General features: G+C 33.9%; 1 protein-coding gene across 9 annotated transcripts in view; it reads right to left on the reverse strand.

The window, feature by feature from the left end:
* Positions 1–546: 546 nt before the first annotated feature.
* The window catches only part of LOC6041670 (nuclear factor 1), a 38,802-nt gene continuing 21,919 nt past the window's right edge, over positions 547–17,429 (reverse strand). For 8 of the 9 annotated variants that reach the window (XM_038266782.1, XM_038266780.1, XM_038266779.1 and 5 more), the window contains 4 exons: positions 8,288–8,479; positions 8,043–8,220; positions 1,670–1,676; positions 547–1,166 (listed from right to left, as the gene is read on the reverse strand). In XM_038266782.1, the coding sequence (XP_038122710.1) occupies positions 806–1,166; positions 1,670–1,676; positions 8,043–8,220; positions 8,288–8,479 (738 nt within the window). In that variant the 3' untranslated portion in view covers positions 547–805. The remainder of the gene's footprint in view (positions 1,167–1,669; positions 1,677–8,042; positions 8,221–8,287; positions 8,480–17,429) is intronic. The other variant, XM_038266783.1, reaches the window with a different exon arrangement.

A 17,429-nucleotide genomic window follows, 5' to 3' on the forward strand; every position in this document is an offset into this window, starting at 1 on the left:
TTTGACAATTTTGACAATTTTGACAATTTTGACAATTTTGACAATTTTGACAATTTTGACAATTTTGACAATTTTGACAATTTTGACAATTTTGACAATTTTGACAATTTTGACAATTTTGACAATTTTGACAATTTTGACAATTTTGACAATTTTGACAATTTTGACAATTTTGACAATTTTGACAATTTTGACAATTTTGACAATTTTGACAATTTTGACAATTTTGACAATTTTGACAATTTTGACAATTTTGACAATTTTGACAATTTTGACAATTTTGACAATTTTGACAATTTTGACAATTTTGACAATTTTGACAATTTTGACAATTTTGACAATTTTGACAATTTTGAAAACTTTGACAATTTGGACAATTTTGACAATTTTGAAAATTTTGGAAATTTTGAAAATTTTGACAATTTTGATCAATTAAAGAGATTGGGCCACTAAACTTGTTAGCAATTGTTTTACATATCAATTTAAATTCAAAAAATATTTACATTATTTAAAACATTTAGGGATGTTCGGATCCAATCGATACCATTTTTTATAACAAGACGTTCATTTATTGATGAGTGTCATTTTAAACAGATTTTGTTCCAATTTTGCTATTATCCAACGATAAGTTATGGAGTAGTGCCATAATATCACAGCATTCCAATCATCATCATGGTAAATAGGAGACATTCTGAAAAGATATTCTAAAGAAAAGTACTTTAAACCTGGAAAGAAACTGAAGAGAATACACAAATCCAGTCCTAAAAAGAAAACCTAAAAAAAAGAGAAATTCTTCGAAAATACCTTAAAATGTTAGTGCAAATGTAACCCATTTCAAATCCATCAGTCTCTTTGATAAAAAATAATATTTCAGTAGGTAAGTATCGCTTTTTACGTTAAAAAATCGATAAAATTCAAAAAAAAGTGCACAAAAACAAAGCAAACCTTGCGTGATGCTCCACAGCTCGGACGAGGTGAAGACGCCGGTCGGCGCGATAAAGTCGTACGAAAAGGCCCGGCTGCTGTGATGGCTGTGGCTGTGGCTGCTGTTGTTGTTGTGGTTACTGTTGCCATTGTTACCGTTGCCATTGTTTCCCTTGGAATATTTGCCGCCGCGGCCCGACGACGACGAGTTGTGCGACTTTTCACCCTGGTTTTCCTCGTCGCTGGAGGGGTTTTGAGTTTTTTTTTGGTTTTTTTAAGTGTGCGATATTAAAAAAGGGAATAAAAAGAGAAGAAAAAGAGAGAGAGAAAAAAGAATAAAGCAATGATCAAATTGTTTGCTCGGTTGACGATTTTGTTAGCCAAAAAAAGAGAAGGGGTAGTGAAAAGTATTGAATTTGTTGGGTGTAAAAACGCTCAATTTTTCGCTACAAACTACCACAACGAAAAAAAAGTAAAAACTAAGCTGTTTGGAGTTCTATATTTCAATTGAAAAGTTTTGGGTAAAAATTTGAAGGTGTCAAAAAAAGAAAACAACTGCCGACTACGAAAACAATCGCATCTACTGTCAATCAAGCGCTGTTTTGTGTGATTGTTTTGTTTGTACTTGGTTTCGGTTTCGTTCGGATGTTGGTATAAAAAAGGTGCAGCAAAAAAGGTGTATTTAATATTTTTTACGTGTAAACTGTGTAAAGTTTGCGTACAAGGAGAGGAGTTCGAAACTTACCTGAAACCTGTTCGAAGAGAAAAACAAAAGAAAGGAGTTTATAGACGGGATTGTTTCTATTGGAATGATTATGGTTTTAGGACGAGAATGCAATTGAAACGTTTTTTTTTCGGGATGATTTCGGCTTAAATTTGGTTCCCAAACAGATGTTCCCACATTTTGATCATTTTCCGGCCACTTATCGCCTGAGAGCGATCGGGCCAACACTTTACGCCAAAATTCGCAGAATTTCACTTTCAGTTTCCCAACAACAAAAAAACTTAGGGGTCAATATTTGCTGTAAACAAACTGGAGGGAGAAAAAATACCCAAAAATTTGACCCGTCTTCACACCTTCACCAAAAGATTCCGATCTCGAAATTTGACGAAAGAGTTGAGCAAATTTCGCCAGACTCAAATTTCAACCTTTTTTCCCCCATTTTTCGTAAAGTGCTTATTGATCTGCGGTGTAAATATTGCCGTTCTCGGGGCAAGACAAAGGAGCCCAAGTCTCGAAACCCGAACGATTGTGAGAAAGAAAACAAAACAAAACACTTTTGAAGTGGTCTTTTGACCAAAGAGGTAGCACTCCGCGAGGATCAACTCCCGGTCGGTCCAGACAGACAGAGAGACTCGCGCGAGATATTTTTCTTAATGTTGTTATGTTTTTTGCTTGTTTTCCTTTGTCGACATCGATCGTCGCTGGTCCGTCGGGCAAACAAAAGGCAGAGGCTAAACAAAACATGAAGACACGAAAAAAGAGATAAAAAAGAATCCACGTGGGAAGGAAGGGTGAAAAGAGATACACTCAAAAAAGGTAAAAAGAATGAAAAAAGATGCTTCAGATAAAATGGATCTCCCGCGAAAAGAAGTAAAACACAAAGTAAAAAGAGGCTAAGTTAAATTATCTGACGGTTATCTTCACTTTGGAGGATCGTCGGATCTTAAGTAATTTAAGGGAATTGATTTTAGTTTCTTTTTTTTGCAAAAAAAAAACCTAGCTGTCAAAATTTGCAAAATAGTTCCAGCTGTCAAAATGCTGTGCCCTGTGACAGCGCTGGCTCGAGAGCATTGACAGCTGTCAAACAGAACAGTTTGTTTTGAAAGGGATCGGAGGACTCTTCCGCCTCCATCTGTCAAACAACTCGAAGCACGCAACGTCAACGTTGCAAGCTGTCAAACTGAGCTGGTCACCCTGTTGCTGTCTGTGCGAAGTTTTTCTTTTCTTTTCTCTCCGTTGTAATCCGTTGCTAATCTAGCAGGGATTTTGATAGCGTAAACGGGTTAATTTCTAATTAAGAATTACAAGGTAATGAATGTGTTATGTAAAAATAACAAATATTTGTTTTTTGGATAAACTGTTCTCTTTTTAAGAGTTCAGTTAAAATTAAAGCTGTAAAATCGGCATAATGTTAAGAAAGGAAATAACTCTAAATTCGAAATTTTGGCCTTTTTGGTCGATTTGGTATTTTTTTTGTCGGTGGCCGTTTTGTCCATTTTGGTAGTTTTCATCATTTCTATCGTTTGGCCCATTTTGGGCGATTTGGTCATTTCGGTCGTTTTGGCCATTTCGACCTTTTTAGCTTGTATTGGTCGTTTAGCCATTTTTGTCAATTTGGTATTTTTTGTCATTTTGGTCGTTTTGTACATTTAGGTAGTTTTGGTTGATTTTGCCATTTTGGCTTTTTTGGTCGATTTGGTCGTTATGGAATTTTTTGTCGATTTTTTTCCTCAGTAAATTTGGTCAACTTGGCATTTTTTGTTGTTTTTTGTCATTTCGATCTTTTTGCCTGTTTTGGTCTATAAGTCTTTCTGATCGATTTTGTAATTTGGTTGATTTGGTGAGTTTGGTCATTTTGACAAAACTACGTATTTTCGAAAAAAAACTACTCAAAATTTTAGTATTTCTCGATTAAATTTACAAAACAAGTTATGAGTTATGGATTTTCTATGCAGACCTTTTGAAAATTGAATCGAGGTTTTACAATATGGGTATCAAATGAAAACTTTTTTTTTTCAATGTACTCAAATTTTCACAAACTACGTATTTTCAAAAAAAATCGCTAAACTTCACTCTTTTACAATATGGGTATCAAATGATTGGGATTTTTTCATACATTTCGAAAGTATTTTTTTTTTTGAAAATATTTCAGAATTTTCACAAAACTACGTATTTCCGAAAAAATACTCAAAATTTCAGTTTGGTTACAATATGTACACTCATATTGTAAAAACTGAAATTTTGAGAATTTTTCGAAAATACGTAGTATTGTGAAAATTTTGAGTATTTTTTCGAAATTTATGAAAAACTGAAATTTGTTTTTTTTTCAAAAATACGTAGTTTTGTGAAAATTCTGAGTATTTTCAAAAAAAAAAATACTTTCGAAATGTATGAGCAAATCCCGATCATTTGATAACCGTATTGTTAAACCTGAAATTTAGGGTTTTTTTTTAAAAAAAAAACGTTGTTTTGTGAAAATTTTGAGTGTTTTCAAAAATGTTTGATGTTACTTTCGAAATGTATGAAAAAATCCTGACCATTTGATACCCATATTCTAAAAACTGAGTTCGTGTTTTTTTTTTTAGAAAATACCTAGTTTTGTGAATATTTTGAGTGTTTTGAAAACTTTTTTTGCTACATTTGAAATGTATGGAAAAATACCGATCATTTGATACCCATGTTGCAATAACTAAAATTTTGTGTATTTTTTTGAGAAACATTGTATTTTCCAAACGCAGGAAATATATGTATTTCTGTAAAAAAAATCATTTAATTATAACTGCAAAGGATAGGTGACATCTGGGTGCTGAAAAGACAGAATGCGTAACGTGATTTTCGAAAGCTCCCCACTGCTCCCCACTAATACAACTGCACTACAGCTGTAAACATAAACAAAGTAGAAGGCTATGTTCAAGCTCAAGCGTGACATATTTTTTGCTGCTGAAGTGAATTATTATGAAACATTTTGGATCTGTTGATGTTGATGTTTTCGATGACAAATTAAGTGCTTCGCACTTTTTTCTTCGTAGACTAAACGATGGCGGCCAAAAGACGCCTTTTTTGTTTTCCACGTGATGAAAAATTTTGTCAAAAGTGGGTGGAATTTCGTGAATGAGAAGAGCAACCGAATGGAAGTTCCGAGATTATGTATCTTTGATGTGTAGTGATAATATCGGAGTAAGATTATCCAATATTATTTGGAAAGTACTATTCATAGTTATTGATAATTCGACGCTAACATTAAAAAAAGCGTCATAAACATAGGTTTTGCGTGAGACATAGCGATTATAAAATTTTAGCGACGAATTATGCCAATCTAGATTTCAATCTCTTATTAAGATGTTTTGACTTCGAATGCCTCAATAGCCATCGATTTTTTTTTTATTCCTGACTAAATAAATTATAGATCGATCCCAATACTTGCCACTTCTTGGTATAATTATGCGAACAGTAAATTGGTTCCGCTTTGACAGTTCTAAATTGAGGCCGCTCTGCGGACAACTATTCTGCACCCAGGGTGACATCATCCCAATTTCAAAACACTTTATTTTTTTGAAAATTGGATGATTTTTCATAGGATTATAGCCAATGTCTCTCATTTAGCCAAAATTCCATAAGCTCTGTGCTTCAATGAGCACTGGGCCGTGCTTAACCGAGGCAACTTAACGAATCAAAACTGGAGCAGTGCAAAACCGGGGCATGGCTGTATGTCATTTATGTCGTATTGGTCTTTTCCGATTTTTTAGCCGTTTTGATCGTTTGACCATTTTTGTCAATTTGGTAATTTTGGTCGTTTTGACCGTTTTGTAGATTGGTCGAATTGACATTTTTTACGATTTCGGTCGTTGTTTTTGTGAGAGATTTGTGACCTGTCAAAATTAGTAGCAGCGAGCGTTCGAAGATGGAACGGATGGCTTGGAATTAGAGGCAGAGTACAATATTTTGAAGTACTTTTTGAACTTTTTGATATAATTTAAAAGTGTTTTCCTTTAAACTGTTGCTGTTCGTTTTCGGCCAAATGGTGATATGCTCTTTTGTGATTTAAATATGTTATTTTGTGATAAAGTTGGTTTCGAGAGATGTCATAGTTTCAAACATGTATGCATATCACACTCATCACACTGCATACCAGACTCATAATCAGCGTCACCCTGTTGCTGTGCAGAGTTCGGTACTTTTCTATTCGTTGTACATTGCTTATAAAGAAGAGACTCTGATCAACTTAGGGGTGTGATTTTTTCGTAACAGTTACAAGGTAATTAAAGTGTGAAGTGCCATTTACACTCCAGTTTTTTGGGCATTCTGCACTCTTATCAAGAGTGCAGATAATAAGTTTGAAACTTTCAAGAGTGTACAAGTCAATACCATGCATTTTTTTTTTTTTTTTTCAAAAAACATACAAAAACTGTCAAATCATGCTTCCCCAAAAGCCTGAAGGTTCATAATCACCACACCACTCTCCGGCAGAAGATGAGGCAGTGTCGATCGGCCAGCACAAATAAAAACAATCCAAAACATACCACCGAAAAGCGCGACCGATACCGCGACCGATACCCTGTATTTTGGCCAATTCCCCCGCGTGTAGATGTGTGTGCCGAGCCGAACCTTTTGACAGGCCGGGCAGGCAGGCAGCAGGCCATGAGAAGCCCAACTTGATGATTTAATAGAAATTCGGTAATAGATGGCTATCGCGGGCCGAGGAGTAGGAATTGATCCGTGACCAGTGCAGGACAAGCGGGGGGCCTACTTGGATGAACCAAACTATCAAATTGATATTCTTGGCGCGGCGGCGGTTTTGTTTCGTTTGTCGGCGCGCTTTTTCCTTGATGATTTTGGGGGGGGGGGAGTGGTTGGACGTCCCGGGACACAGGAAAGAAAATAAGTTAAGTAACTTGTGAGACCACACCCTACATGTGTTTTTAATGTTTGGATGGATCTAATGCAATTCGTTATCGGAAAAAGAGATGGTTTCTGAGGAGAAGAAACGAATGCCAGCTGACCTTACAAGAGGAACGAACTGATAAAATGAAATGCAATTTTTTTGTGTTTTGGTTTGCTTAACAACATTATAGAACTCCAAAAAACACTCCTGCAAACTAATATTTCAATATGAAAAAAGTAATACAAAACAAAAACAAAGTAACTTGAAGATTTATGAAGTATATTTCCACATTAAAATGTATGCGTATGCCCAAAAAAGCCAATTTGCATCATCATTTTCCATACTTATTTGGCAGCTGTCCACACAAAATGGCATGTGAAAATAAAAAAAAACTTAATTTTTTATGAACATTTTTGATCGCGGCAAAATAGTAGGTGAAATTTTTTTCGCAGAGTTTTCAAAATTGATTTTCAAAAAACATTGTTTTTTTTATTTTTTTACCTACTTTTTGTTTTTTTTTTTCAATTTGGTTGCTAAGATTAAAAAATGAAAAAAAAAAGATTTTCTTAGTGTTACCACGTGCTAAATTAGCTGTTTTTTGATCACCGACATCTTGGGAACTGGAAGACCGATTTTTTTTCAAAAAAAGAAAATTTAGTGAAATTTGTGAAATGTTCTGTTTCAAATTTTAAAGGTCAGCCCAACACATCAAAATGTCAAAAATAAGAATTTTGAGCCATTTCAAAAAGTTATGATTAATTAAAAAATTTCGAAGTAAATAGACAAACAGACATAAATCAATGCGAAACACTAAAGCCATCTAGTTGTGAACGCGCACACTACACCAAGCATCTAATAATCGCCTGTAGTTTCCAGATATTTAAATTCTTCGTTAAATTCGTGAATAAAGAGTTTCAACAAAGATTTACGTCTTTTTATTAGTGAACACCAAATCAATTAGAAAATCTCTTCTCAAGATAAAATTTCTCGAACTTTTTCTTACCATTGTACATGGACAACAGTCAAAATTGTATGGAAACTTGAACTAACAAACCAATGATGCAAAAAGGCAGATTTTCGTCAGCTTGTCTGTGTTGTCGTTGTCCACCTCAAACAACACACACCAGCCAGCCAACTTCGATCTTCTCCAGCTGGAATCTAATCGGTCAAGTGTTCCGCGAAGGTCAAAACTCTAATGGAGAGATCACTCACTCACTCACTCTCTTAAACTAATGTGATGAACCACTTCACAACAAAGGTTGCTTGTTTCCCTCTTTTCGGCATTTTTTTCTGTTTTTGTTTTCGCCTGATAATAATATAGTTGATTTTTTTTTCAGGGGAGATTTCAGGTCCATCGGATCGGTCGCCCTCGCCCTCTCAAAGGATTCTGCCCACTCATCTAAACACTAGTGTCGATATCTCAAAAGAATATCTTTTCTTTTTTTTGCTTTTCGAAGGAAAAAGGGGCTTCCTTCACCTCTTGCTCGCCCCTCTCGGGATAATAATACTCACATTTGATAAAGTTGGCCAGATAGAGATCCAACTCCTTGATTAATACTTGTATGTGGTACGGATTGATGCAGAGGCTCGGGCTGGTGCAGAAGCAGGCCTTCTCGAGCCGTTCGCCGTCGGTGCTCTCGAGGGGGATCGCCTTGAACAGGATCACCATGACGAGGTCCAGGCGCCAAACCTAAAAACCAAAAAAAAAACGTCCGAATTACATCATCTAGTTGTCTGTGGTGGCGCTCCCTGTGTACCTTGTCGGCCTGCCGCAGGCAATCTATTCGGCGCATTTTGCCCTTCTGGTCCGGGTTGGACAGGATGCACATGGACGTTTTCTTCTTCGAGATGCAGTGCACAAAGTTCTCCCGGCTGTCGTGGGTGATGTCCTTGCGGAGCTTCCCGAGCAGCCGGGCGGCCCACTTTTGCTTCGTTTCCGGGTTTTCGTTCTGCAAAAAAAGAAAAAAAAAGTGGGGGTGAAATTGTGCATTTGGAAACGAATCGAGCCTTCCGGATCGAAGCTGGACAGCAGTGGGCAACAACGTCGTGTCTGTCCATTTTGGGCGAGGGAATATACAGTATTACAGAAAACGGAAATGCGTACGTGAAGGAAATACTTATTTGAGGGGGGATACTTTGATATTCGAACTCGATGCAATAGCAGTGAAACCCCAAATTAAGCAGTGTCGATACCAATATCGATGAAATTTGGTATAATAACAAGTAATCAATGCTCTACCTCAATTTGTCGTTTCTTAATTATATACATTCGAAAAAAAAAAACTTTTGTTTAATATTGCATATGCCAACATTTAATATTAAAATGTTTTTAACCAATTTTTCCTTACATTTTTAAGGTATTTTTAATCAGAAAGCATTATTTATACATTCAACAGAAGTACTTCAGATTGAGTTGATAATTCTTAAACATTTTTTTGCATTTATTGAATCTCAAAAAAAGACCAAAATAAGGTACGTTGAAAACAGACATAAAATAAAAATTGAAAGTCGTACAAAAGTGTAAAAACTAGAAGAAAAAAAACTCAACAAGTTTAGGTTATTGCGAAATTTATTTACTTATAGAAAAAAAAACGTTACTTAATCCACCGGAAGGTGGTTGCTGCCTTCCTCCTAAAAGCCTTGCAACCACACACTACGAAAGCTTTGGCTAACGCTTACTTAGTAAAGACACTATACATCTGAGTGCTGCCATCTAGGTATGATAAATTTAATGAACAATTTGAAAGCACTGCAGTGTTTGTGTGCGTGCACTGAGCGTAAAGTTCCGACAGCTATCCGCCGGAGCTTTCAAATTATGTAAATAATGACCCTTTTTAGTATCAACCAAAACAGTTTTTCGAACATATCTTTTAAAGTACTGCACCAAGCCGGATGAAATTTAAAAAAGACTTAAAGAACCTGAAGGCAAATCCAAAAACATAGATCCGGACAAAATCGGTCGAGCCAGTTCCGAGAAAAGTGAGTGAGAAAAAAAAATTCTACGTCCATCCACACGCACAGACATTTGCTCAGAATTTGATTCTGAGTCGATATGTATACGTAAAGGTATATCTGGGAGGCTTATTTAAAAAGTTCAATTTTTGAGTGATTTTATAGCCTTGCCTCAGTGAGGTGAGGAAGGCAAAAACATTATTTACAACTATTCAGAATACCCTTGCTTATTTATACACTTTTACTGAAATAAAGACCTTTAGATATTTTTCCAAATATTAAATTACTGGACCAAGACAGAAATATTTTCATGGATTTAATGATATCTTGTAAATTTTTGATAGTAGCACAACTTTAATAATGTATGAATCATCTGAACAAAAACTTTTTTTTTGGAAGATTATACGATTCAAGAAGTTTTTTTAGAGAAAATGTAATAAAAAATTAAAGATTGTATCAAAATTCAAATCAATTGAAAATGAATACATTTCAAAAATGAACAATTCATCACAAAAAACGGACTTGGTATTTATTTATTTATTTTTTGTCTGGTTCAATCATTGTGGGGCAATTCCCTATGACCAAAGAGGCCATTTTGTGTCATTGGTTCACCCATACAAGGCTTCACACAATGTTGGCAGCTGTCCATACAAAAATGGTACGTTAATATTCGAAAATCTGTAACTTTGGAAGGAATTTTTCGATCGATTTGGAAAATTTCTATTTTGCAATTCCGTCGTGAAACTACTAACTTTTCCTGTCATTCTCGAGCGACGAAACGGCCTACTTTTCTTTACCAAAAATAGCAGAATGGAAAATTAATACCTTTCAGAACCAAGTCCGAAAAGTTAATTTTTTCAACACTGAAATGGGTGTTGAAAAGTTGAACTTTTCAGCACAAATATCGAAAAGTAACATTTTTCATTTTTTTTTTTGTTTTAATCGGTGAATTTACTTGGCACATGTTTGGCATAAAAATCCATCCAAATCGCGCAGCACTCGTCGTATTTCTCCAACTCCAACTATTAAAATCCTATAATCAACAATAAAACAGTCAGTTCGGATGTTCTGAAACTCACTACATTGATTTTGAATTCACCACTGCTTATTTACATGCGTTTGACAGCTGATTGAAACTGTTTGCACGCACACTTTTACGCGTTTTGCGCAGTTCACTCGTGATTGATGATGTCATGATGAATTTATTCAATGATTTTCGTCTGTTTGTCTGTGTAGCAATGAGGACTATTCAGAAAAAATAGGCACGCGGTTTTTTTACCGATTTCAAATTATTTATTTTTTCAAAAATCATCACTTTTTTTATCTTTTGATATGATAAACATGTTTAAGGGGCAAAATACCGCAACTTTTAAGCAAGAATTTTTCTTGAAAAATGTGTTTTTTTTTTAAATAGTAATTTTAGTTTTTTTTTCATTAGTTTCAAATGTAAAATCGAATTTGCAATCGAAAAGAAGTTCACAGATATTTTGATAAAGTGTAGAAAAAATAATGAAAAAAATAATACCTTTTTCAATATATAGCCCCTTAAAGTTGAATTTTATTTATAAAAACCCGTTTTTTGATTTTTTTTAGATATGATGTATTGCCAGAAAATATTTTTTCGAAAAATTCAGAAAATTTCCAATCAGTATTGAAGATTGGAGCTCTGGTTGCTGAAATACAGCGAATAAATGCAAAAGAAAATTTAAGTTTTTTTTTATAAGTTTCATCCAATCATTTCCACATTTTCTAATGCCAATATTTCAGCAACTAAGTGAAACATTAGTGAAATTTTATGATTCGTCCGAAAAAAAATATTTTGAAAATTTTGGAATCAAGACTAGCATAACATTTCAAATTTGAAATGTTAAACAATTATGAAAACTTAAATTGCGAGCCAAGTTGTTTTGAAATCATTAGTTTCCAAAATATATAAGTATTAAGGACTTTTTTTGCGAAAAAATGTTTTTGCCTGAGTTTTTGCGGTGTTGTTCATCGGAATTGCATAAAAATTCAAAAAAATTTCAATGCAGAAATATTCATTTTAGATTGTTTTCATTTGATTATACGTCTTATTCCATTAAAAAATTGAAGTTAAAAAACACAGTTTTAGCTTCTGATTTTCGCACCAATTTGGAAATGAGGTGAGACAACATAAACTTTGAGAAATATTTTCAACGGCCCAACTATAATAAGGGAAACATTGATAAAGAGCATTATTTCAAAACTCTCAAAGTTTCACGTTTTTCTCGAAAATTCTAATCGAATCGGAAAACGAACTGCTCCATCGAATTCTGTGGACAATTTTACACTAAAATAACATTTTCGGTAGAACAAGTTTTAAGAGAAATTTGCATTTTTTTAATTCATGCTGCAAGATTTGTTTTGGTGACAGCAACTTTTTAAATTTTGATACTAAAAATCATTTTCTAGCGAATTTTAATAAAATTTGGAACTTTTTATTAACAGAACCTTAGATCTGTAAAAAAATTATAAAAAGTTGTTCAATAAAATTAAACAAACATTTCATAGCGATTTTTTTCGAATAAAACATTCAAATTAACCTCCTCAATGGTCAATTTGTCGTAATACATTAAATATGCACACAGGCTGAAATTTGTAAGAAACACAGTGACTATCAAAGTCACCCCGTTTTTTTCAAATAACTTTTTACAACAAAACTGTTTAAAGCACTTTTGAAATAAATATTTGGTAAAAACGTACATAGACATCGTGTGGTCTACATGTTTTAAAATTTTAAATCTTCAGACAAAATAGTTTCCGTTCGAAGAATATTTGAAAAATAAATCTAAGTTTTTCCAATGTCACCCCGGGTTAATTACGGTATTGAAAATAAACCAACCTAATTTCTTTTGATATAATTCTTCTTTGGCATCCCACTGCCTTTATTTAACAAACTGATTGTGGTTTTAAAATGATTTCTTGCTTATTTTTGCATTGGTTTGGTTTTACAAAAGTCAACAGTTAAAGTCACTCCCTGCTTCTTAATCGACAAAGTTGTCGAACCAGTTCTATTTCACCCCATCAAGCATCGAAAATGCAGATTCAATCTTCCTTCGCCACCACCAGCAACGGAAGTCCCAAAAGTTATCATCTCGAGCTGCTAATCTCACCATTATTATTATGATCCCTTTGATGCTGGCTGCTGGCTGCGGTGGACGACAAAGCATAATCCACAAATCAACCCCAGCATGGCAACATGATGAAAAACGAAAACATACAAAAATATGACTACATTACAAGCCAAACAATAACAAGATAATCACCTTCTATCTATTGTGTGCGTTCATATTCCACGGTCGTCATCACGATAATCGCACGCAAAAACCCGAAAATTAATTCAATACAACAATTCACTAATCACCGGATAATTTTCCAACTTTTTTCCCCTTCTTTTTTTTTGAGCAATGCCGCAGATCACCCCCTCTATCTAAGCAAGCGTTGCGTTTTGCCTGGAAACCTTACGCGCCCGCGCCACGTGGGCATTGCGGAAAACTGCCTCGAGCTATCACGACGCGACCACCAGCAGAAAAATAGAGGGAAAACGGATGTCCCGAAGGATTTTGAGCGCGGAATGTCCCGGTGGGATTTGGACCATCTTTCGAAAAAAAGGGGGAAAGCTTTAACCGATATCAGGAGTGTTTCAGAATTGTGTTTTTTTTGGCTGCGTGAAAACGTTAAGATTAGTGATTTTCTTTTAAGTCTCACTCAAAAATTGATTTTTTTTGAATATCTTTTCTGAAAGTATGATAAAAGTGTTTCCTAAAAGTCAGCGAGAAACAATTTAAATTTGAAAATTTTAAACGTTTTTCTTGAATCACGAAGTGTCTGAACGAGTACCATGTCATTTCCGGGTTTTATAGACCAAATAAACTGAAATTTCCACACATCTATCTTAATGAAATGCTCAAATTTTCACAAAATGCCGTATTTTTTATACCCATATTACAAATCATGAATATTTGGGTATTTTTGAAAAAAAATACGGTTTTTGTGAAAATTTTAGTAACTATCAAATAAACTCTAATGAAAGTGAAAAAGTATACCATATTTCGATGGGTATTAAATAATTAAAATAATGAAAATTTTAGTACTTTCAAAAAATAAGGCTTTTGTGAAAATTTTAGTATTTAATTCAAAATACTCTAAAACAGTGAAAATGTATGTCAAATTTCTAATCGTTTGATACCCATATTGCAAATTATAAAAATATGAGTACTTTATAAAAAAACGGTATTTTGTGAAAATTTTAGTATCAAATAAAAGAACTCTAAAACCATGAAAATGTATGCAAAATTTTAAATCGTTTGTTACCCATACTGTATATAATGAAAATTTGAGAACTTTCAAAAAAATAAGGTATTTTGTGAACATTTTTGTATTTAATTCAAAAACCTCTAAAACAGTGAAAATGTATGCAAAATTTCAAATCTTTTGATACCCATATTGCAATTTATAAAAATTTTAGTACTTTCAAAAAAAATAAGGTATTTTGTGAAAATTTTAGTATTTAATTCAAAAAACTCTAAAACAGTGAAAATGTCTGCAAAATTTCAAATCGTTCGAAAATTATAAAAATATGAGTACCTAAAAAAACACGATATTTTGTGAAAATTTTACTATAAAATCAAAAAACTCTAAAATCATGAAACTGTGTGAAAAATTTCAAATCGTTTGATACCCATATTGCAAATTATGAAAATTTTAGTACTTTCAAAAAAATACGGTATTTTGTGAAAATTTTAGTATTTAATTAAAAAAACTCTAAAACATTGAAAATGTATGCAAAAATTCAAATCGTTTGATACCCAATTGCAAATTATGAAAATTTGAATACTTAATAAAATAGGTAGTTTGTGAAAATTTTTGTACTTAATTCGAAAAACTCTAAAACCGTGAAACTGTATGCAAAATTTCAAGTCGTTTGATACCCATATTGCACATTTTAAAAATATGAGTATGTACTTTAAAAAAGTACGGTTTTTGTAAACAAATTACTATTTATCCAAAAAAAAAAACACTATTAAAAAGAAAAAGCAAACTAAATTTCGCTTTGTTTGATACCCATGATGCAAATTGTGAAATTTGTGTATTTTTGAAAAAATACGGTATTTTGTAAAAAATTTAGTATTTTTTGAAAAAAATGCGGTATTTTCTTGAAAACAGATGCATTTAATTCCTAAAATACTAGAATAGTGAAAAGGCAAACCAAATTTCGCTTAGTTTGATAACCATATTGCAAATTATGAAAATTTTAGTACCTTGAGTACTTTGGGGAAAAACGAAAAAATATGTATGAAAAATCCGTTTTGTCTGCAGGGTGCACTAGTTCCATCGAAATATCCCCAAAACGTGAAATTAGCTACAACTACAACTTTGTCGAACATACCAAAGCTGTGAAACTCACTCCTGAAAAGTTTCGCTCAAAATTGTGTCCTAAAATGAAGCTTACATTTGTGATAATGTTGTTTCACAACGATAAAGCTTATCTTTCTGAGTATAATTACCCTTTCTGCGACCGCAAAGGATTTTAAATGGATTTTTAAATCAATTTCAAAATAATTACTTCTCGGCCCTCCTTGACAGAAAAGATTCTTCTTGACAACTCGTTCCAAGGGGGTCATAGTTGATCCTTCGAAAAAATGTTGTCTTGCCATTTTTTTTTTTTTTTTGCATTAAAATGGAAAAAAATGATCAGAAATGGTTTTTAATCGTGTTTTTTTACCGTGGCACAGATGTTTAAAATAACCCAAAACACAATTTTCCGTTCTTGTGCCATTTTTTTTTGAGCACCCTAGTACACCCCCCAATTACACATCGATAGTGCAGTATAGTAGGACTTGATTAAAGTTCCCTATCTAAAATTGCCAATTGTTTTTAATTTGACCCTGTCGTCTGTATCCAATTTTATAAGATAATTTTTTAAATAACTGCTTTAGGATTCCTTAGGCAGTTTAATGAATTCATTTTAGTTCAGAACCTGTTAGACAGCTAATGGTGGTGGTCGCGTTTTATTCTCTGTTGTTGCTGCGCCCTGCTGTGCTTGTGAATCATTCCCTGTTCAACTTTCGTCGGGTTGAGTCGTCTTTCGAAAAATATTAGTGTTCCATTAAAAAATTTAGTTATTCAATTAAAAACTCTAAAACAGTGAAAACGCATGCAAAATTTCAAATCGTTTGATTTGAGTAGTTTCAAATAAACAATACGGTATTTTGTAAAAACTAAAGCATTTAATTTCTAAAATACTAGAACAGTGAAAAAGCAAACCAAATTTCGCTTCGTTTGATATCCATATTGCAAATTATGTAAATTTGAGTACTTTGCGTGCATCGGGAAACAAAATGTATGGAAAATCCAGTTTTCTTACAATTTTGTCGAACTCATTCCTGAAAAGTTATTAGCGACAAACATTTTTTCACCGACTTCACGCTCGGGTATCAATGGGTTGATCTTAACACAATTTCGCTCAAAAATGGCGCAGATGTTTACAAATAACCATTTTCAGTTTGTGGAGCAGGGAGTCATTTTTTTCTGGGCACCCTAGTAAACCACCAAATTACACATCGCTAGTGCAGTATAGTAGGACTTGATTAAAGTTCATTATCTATTATTACAACACGTTTTCTTTAATTGTTCTTGTTTTACTTAACATTATATGAAATTTTTAAGTCACTGCGTAAGGATTCCTTAGGCAGTTATAAGTATTCAATTTAGATCAGAACTCGTTTGACACCTAACTATTTATTCGCCGGAGAGTGAGTGGACGGAGCATAGGACCGATGATGGAAGGCCGTACAATTGGATTGCGGCCATGCAGAAAAGTGTTTGGGAGAAATCGGACCGGACCATGGAAGTGGAAGACTCCGAAGGAGACGGAAAGGACGGGAGCGACTTTCGTCCCGTTGTCGAGGTTCGGCCCAGGAAGGCTAAGGAGGAGATCAACGTAGGCGATGGCCAGGAAGTGAAGAAACTGCTCAGCAACAACAAGTTCACACAGTCTCGATCCTCTGCTTGACAGAAGCAGACATGTTGACTACTTGGGTAGCCTGTCAAAGCAATCAAAGAGGTGTCAAATTCCACACATGTTGTGCGTTGTAAAAAAAACAGCACAAACGCCGTAAAAACATGCAAATTTCCCACCCCTAAAAAGAGTGCGCTGATGCCGTTTAATTGGAAAATAAACGTTTCCTTTTTGATGCTGGCTAACGAAATTAGCCCCCTGTTCCTTCCCTGTGTGAAGCAGAGTGTGGGCTAGCCGAAATTCGACGCCTGCTTCGATTTAGGCACTGGCACCCTCCTCCTCTCCATTAGCTCGCGCGATAACTTCATTACTGTCACTTTGGCACTTTTACGTCAGTGTGTGTCAGATGCTTTAGATTGCGCTCTCAGCCTGCTGCGCGATGAGTTACAGGGTAAAATTGTGACGAGGGGTTACGAATATTTCGGTAATTTTCTGACATTTACAAAATTGTCAAAATTGTCAAAATAGTTAAAATTGTCAGAATCGGCAAAATTTATAAAATGCGCAACTTTTGGCAAAATTGTCAAAATTGGTAAAATCTGCATGAATGATATTATTTACAAAATTAACAAAATTGACAAAATCGGCAAAATATTTAAAATCGGCAAAATTGATAAAATTGGCCAAAATGGTAAAACTGACAAAATTGGAAAAATCGACAAAATTGTCAAAATTGACAAAATCGGCAAAATTTACAAAATCGCCAAAATTGATAAAATTGGCAAAACTGGCAAAAATGGCAAAAATGGCAAATTTGGCAAATTTGGCAAAATCGGAAAAATTGACAAAATTGACAAAATTGACAAAATTGACAAAATTCACAAAATTGACAAAATTGACAAAATTGACAAAATTGACAAAATTGACAAAATTGACAAAATTGACAAAATTGAAAAAAATGACAA

Source organism: Culex quinquefasciatus, chromosome 1 (genome assembly GCF_015732765.1).
Source record: "Culex quinquefasciatus strain JHB chromosome 1, VPISU_Cqui_1.0_pri_paternal, whole genome shotgun sequence".
Taxonomy (NCBI): Eukaryota; Metazoa; Arthropoda; class Insecta; order Diptera; family Culicidae; genus Culex; species Culex quinquefasciatus.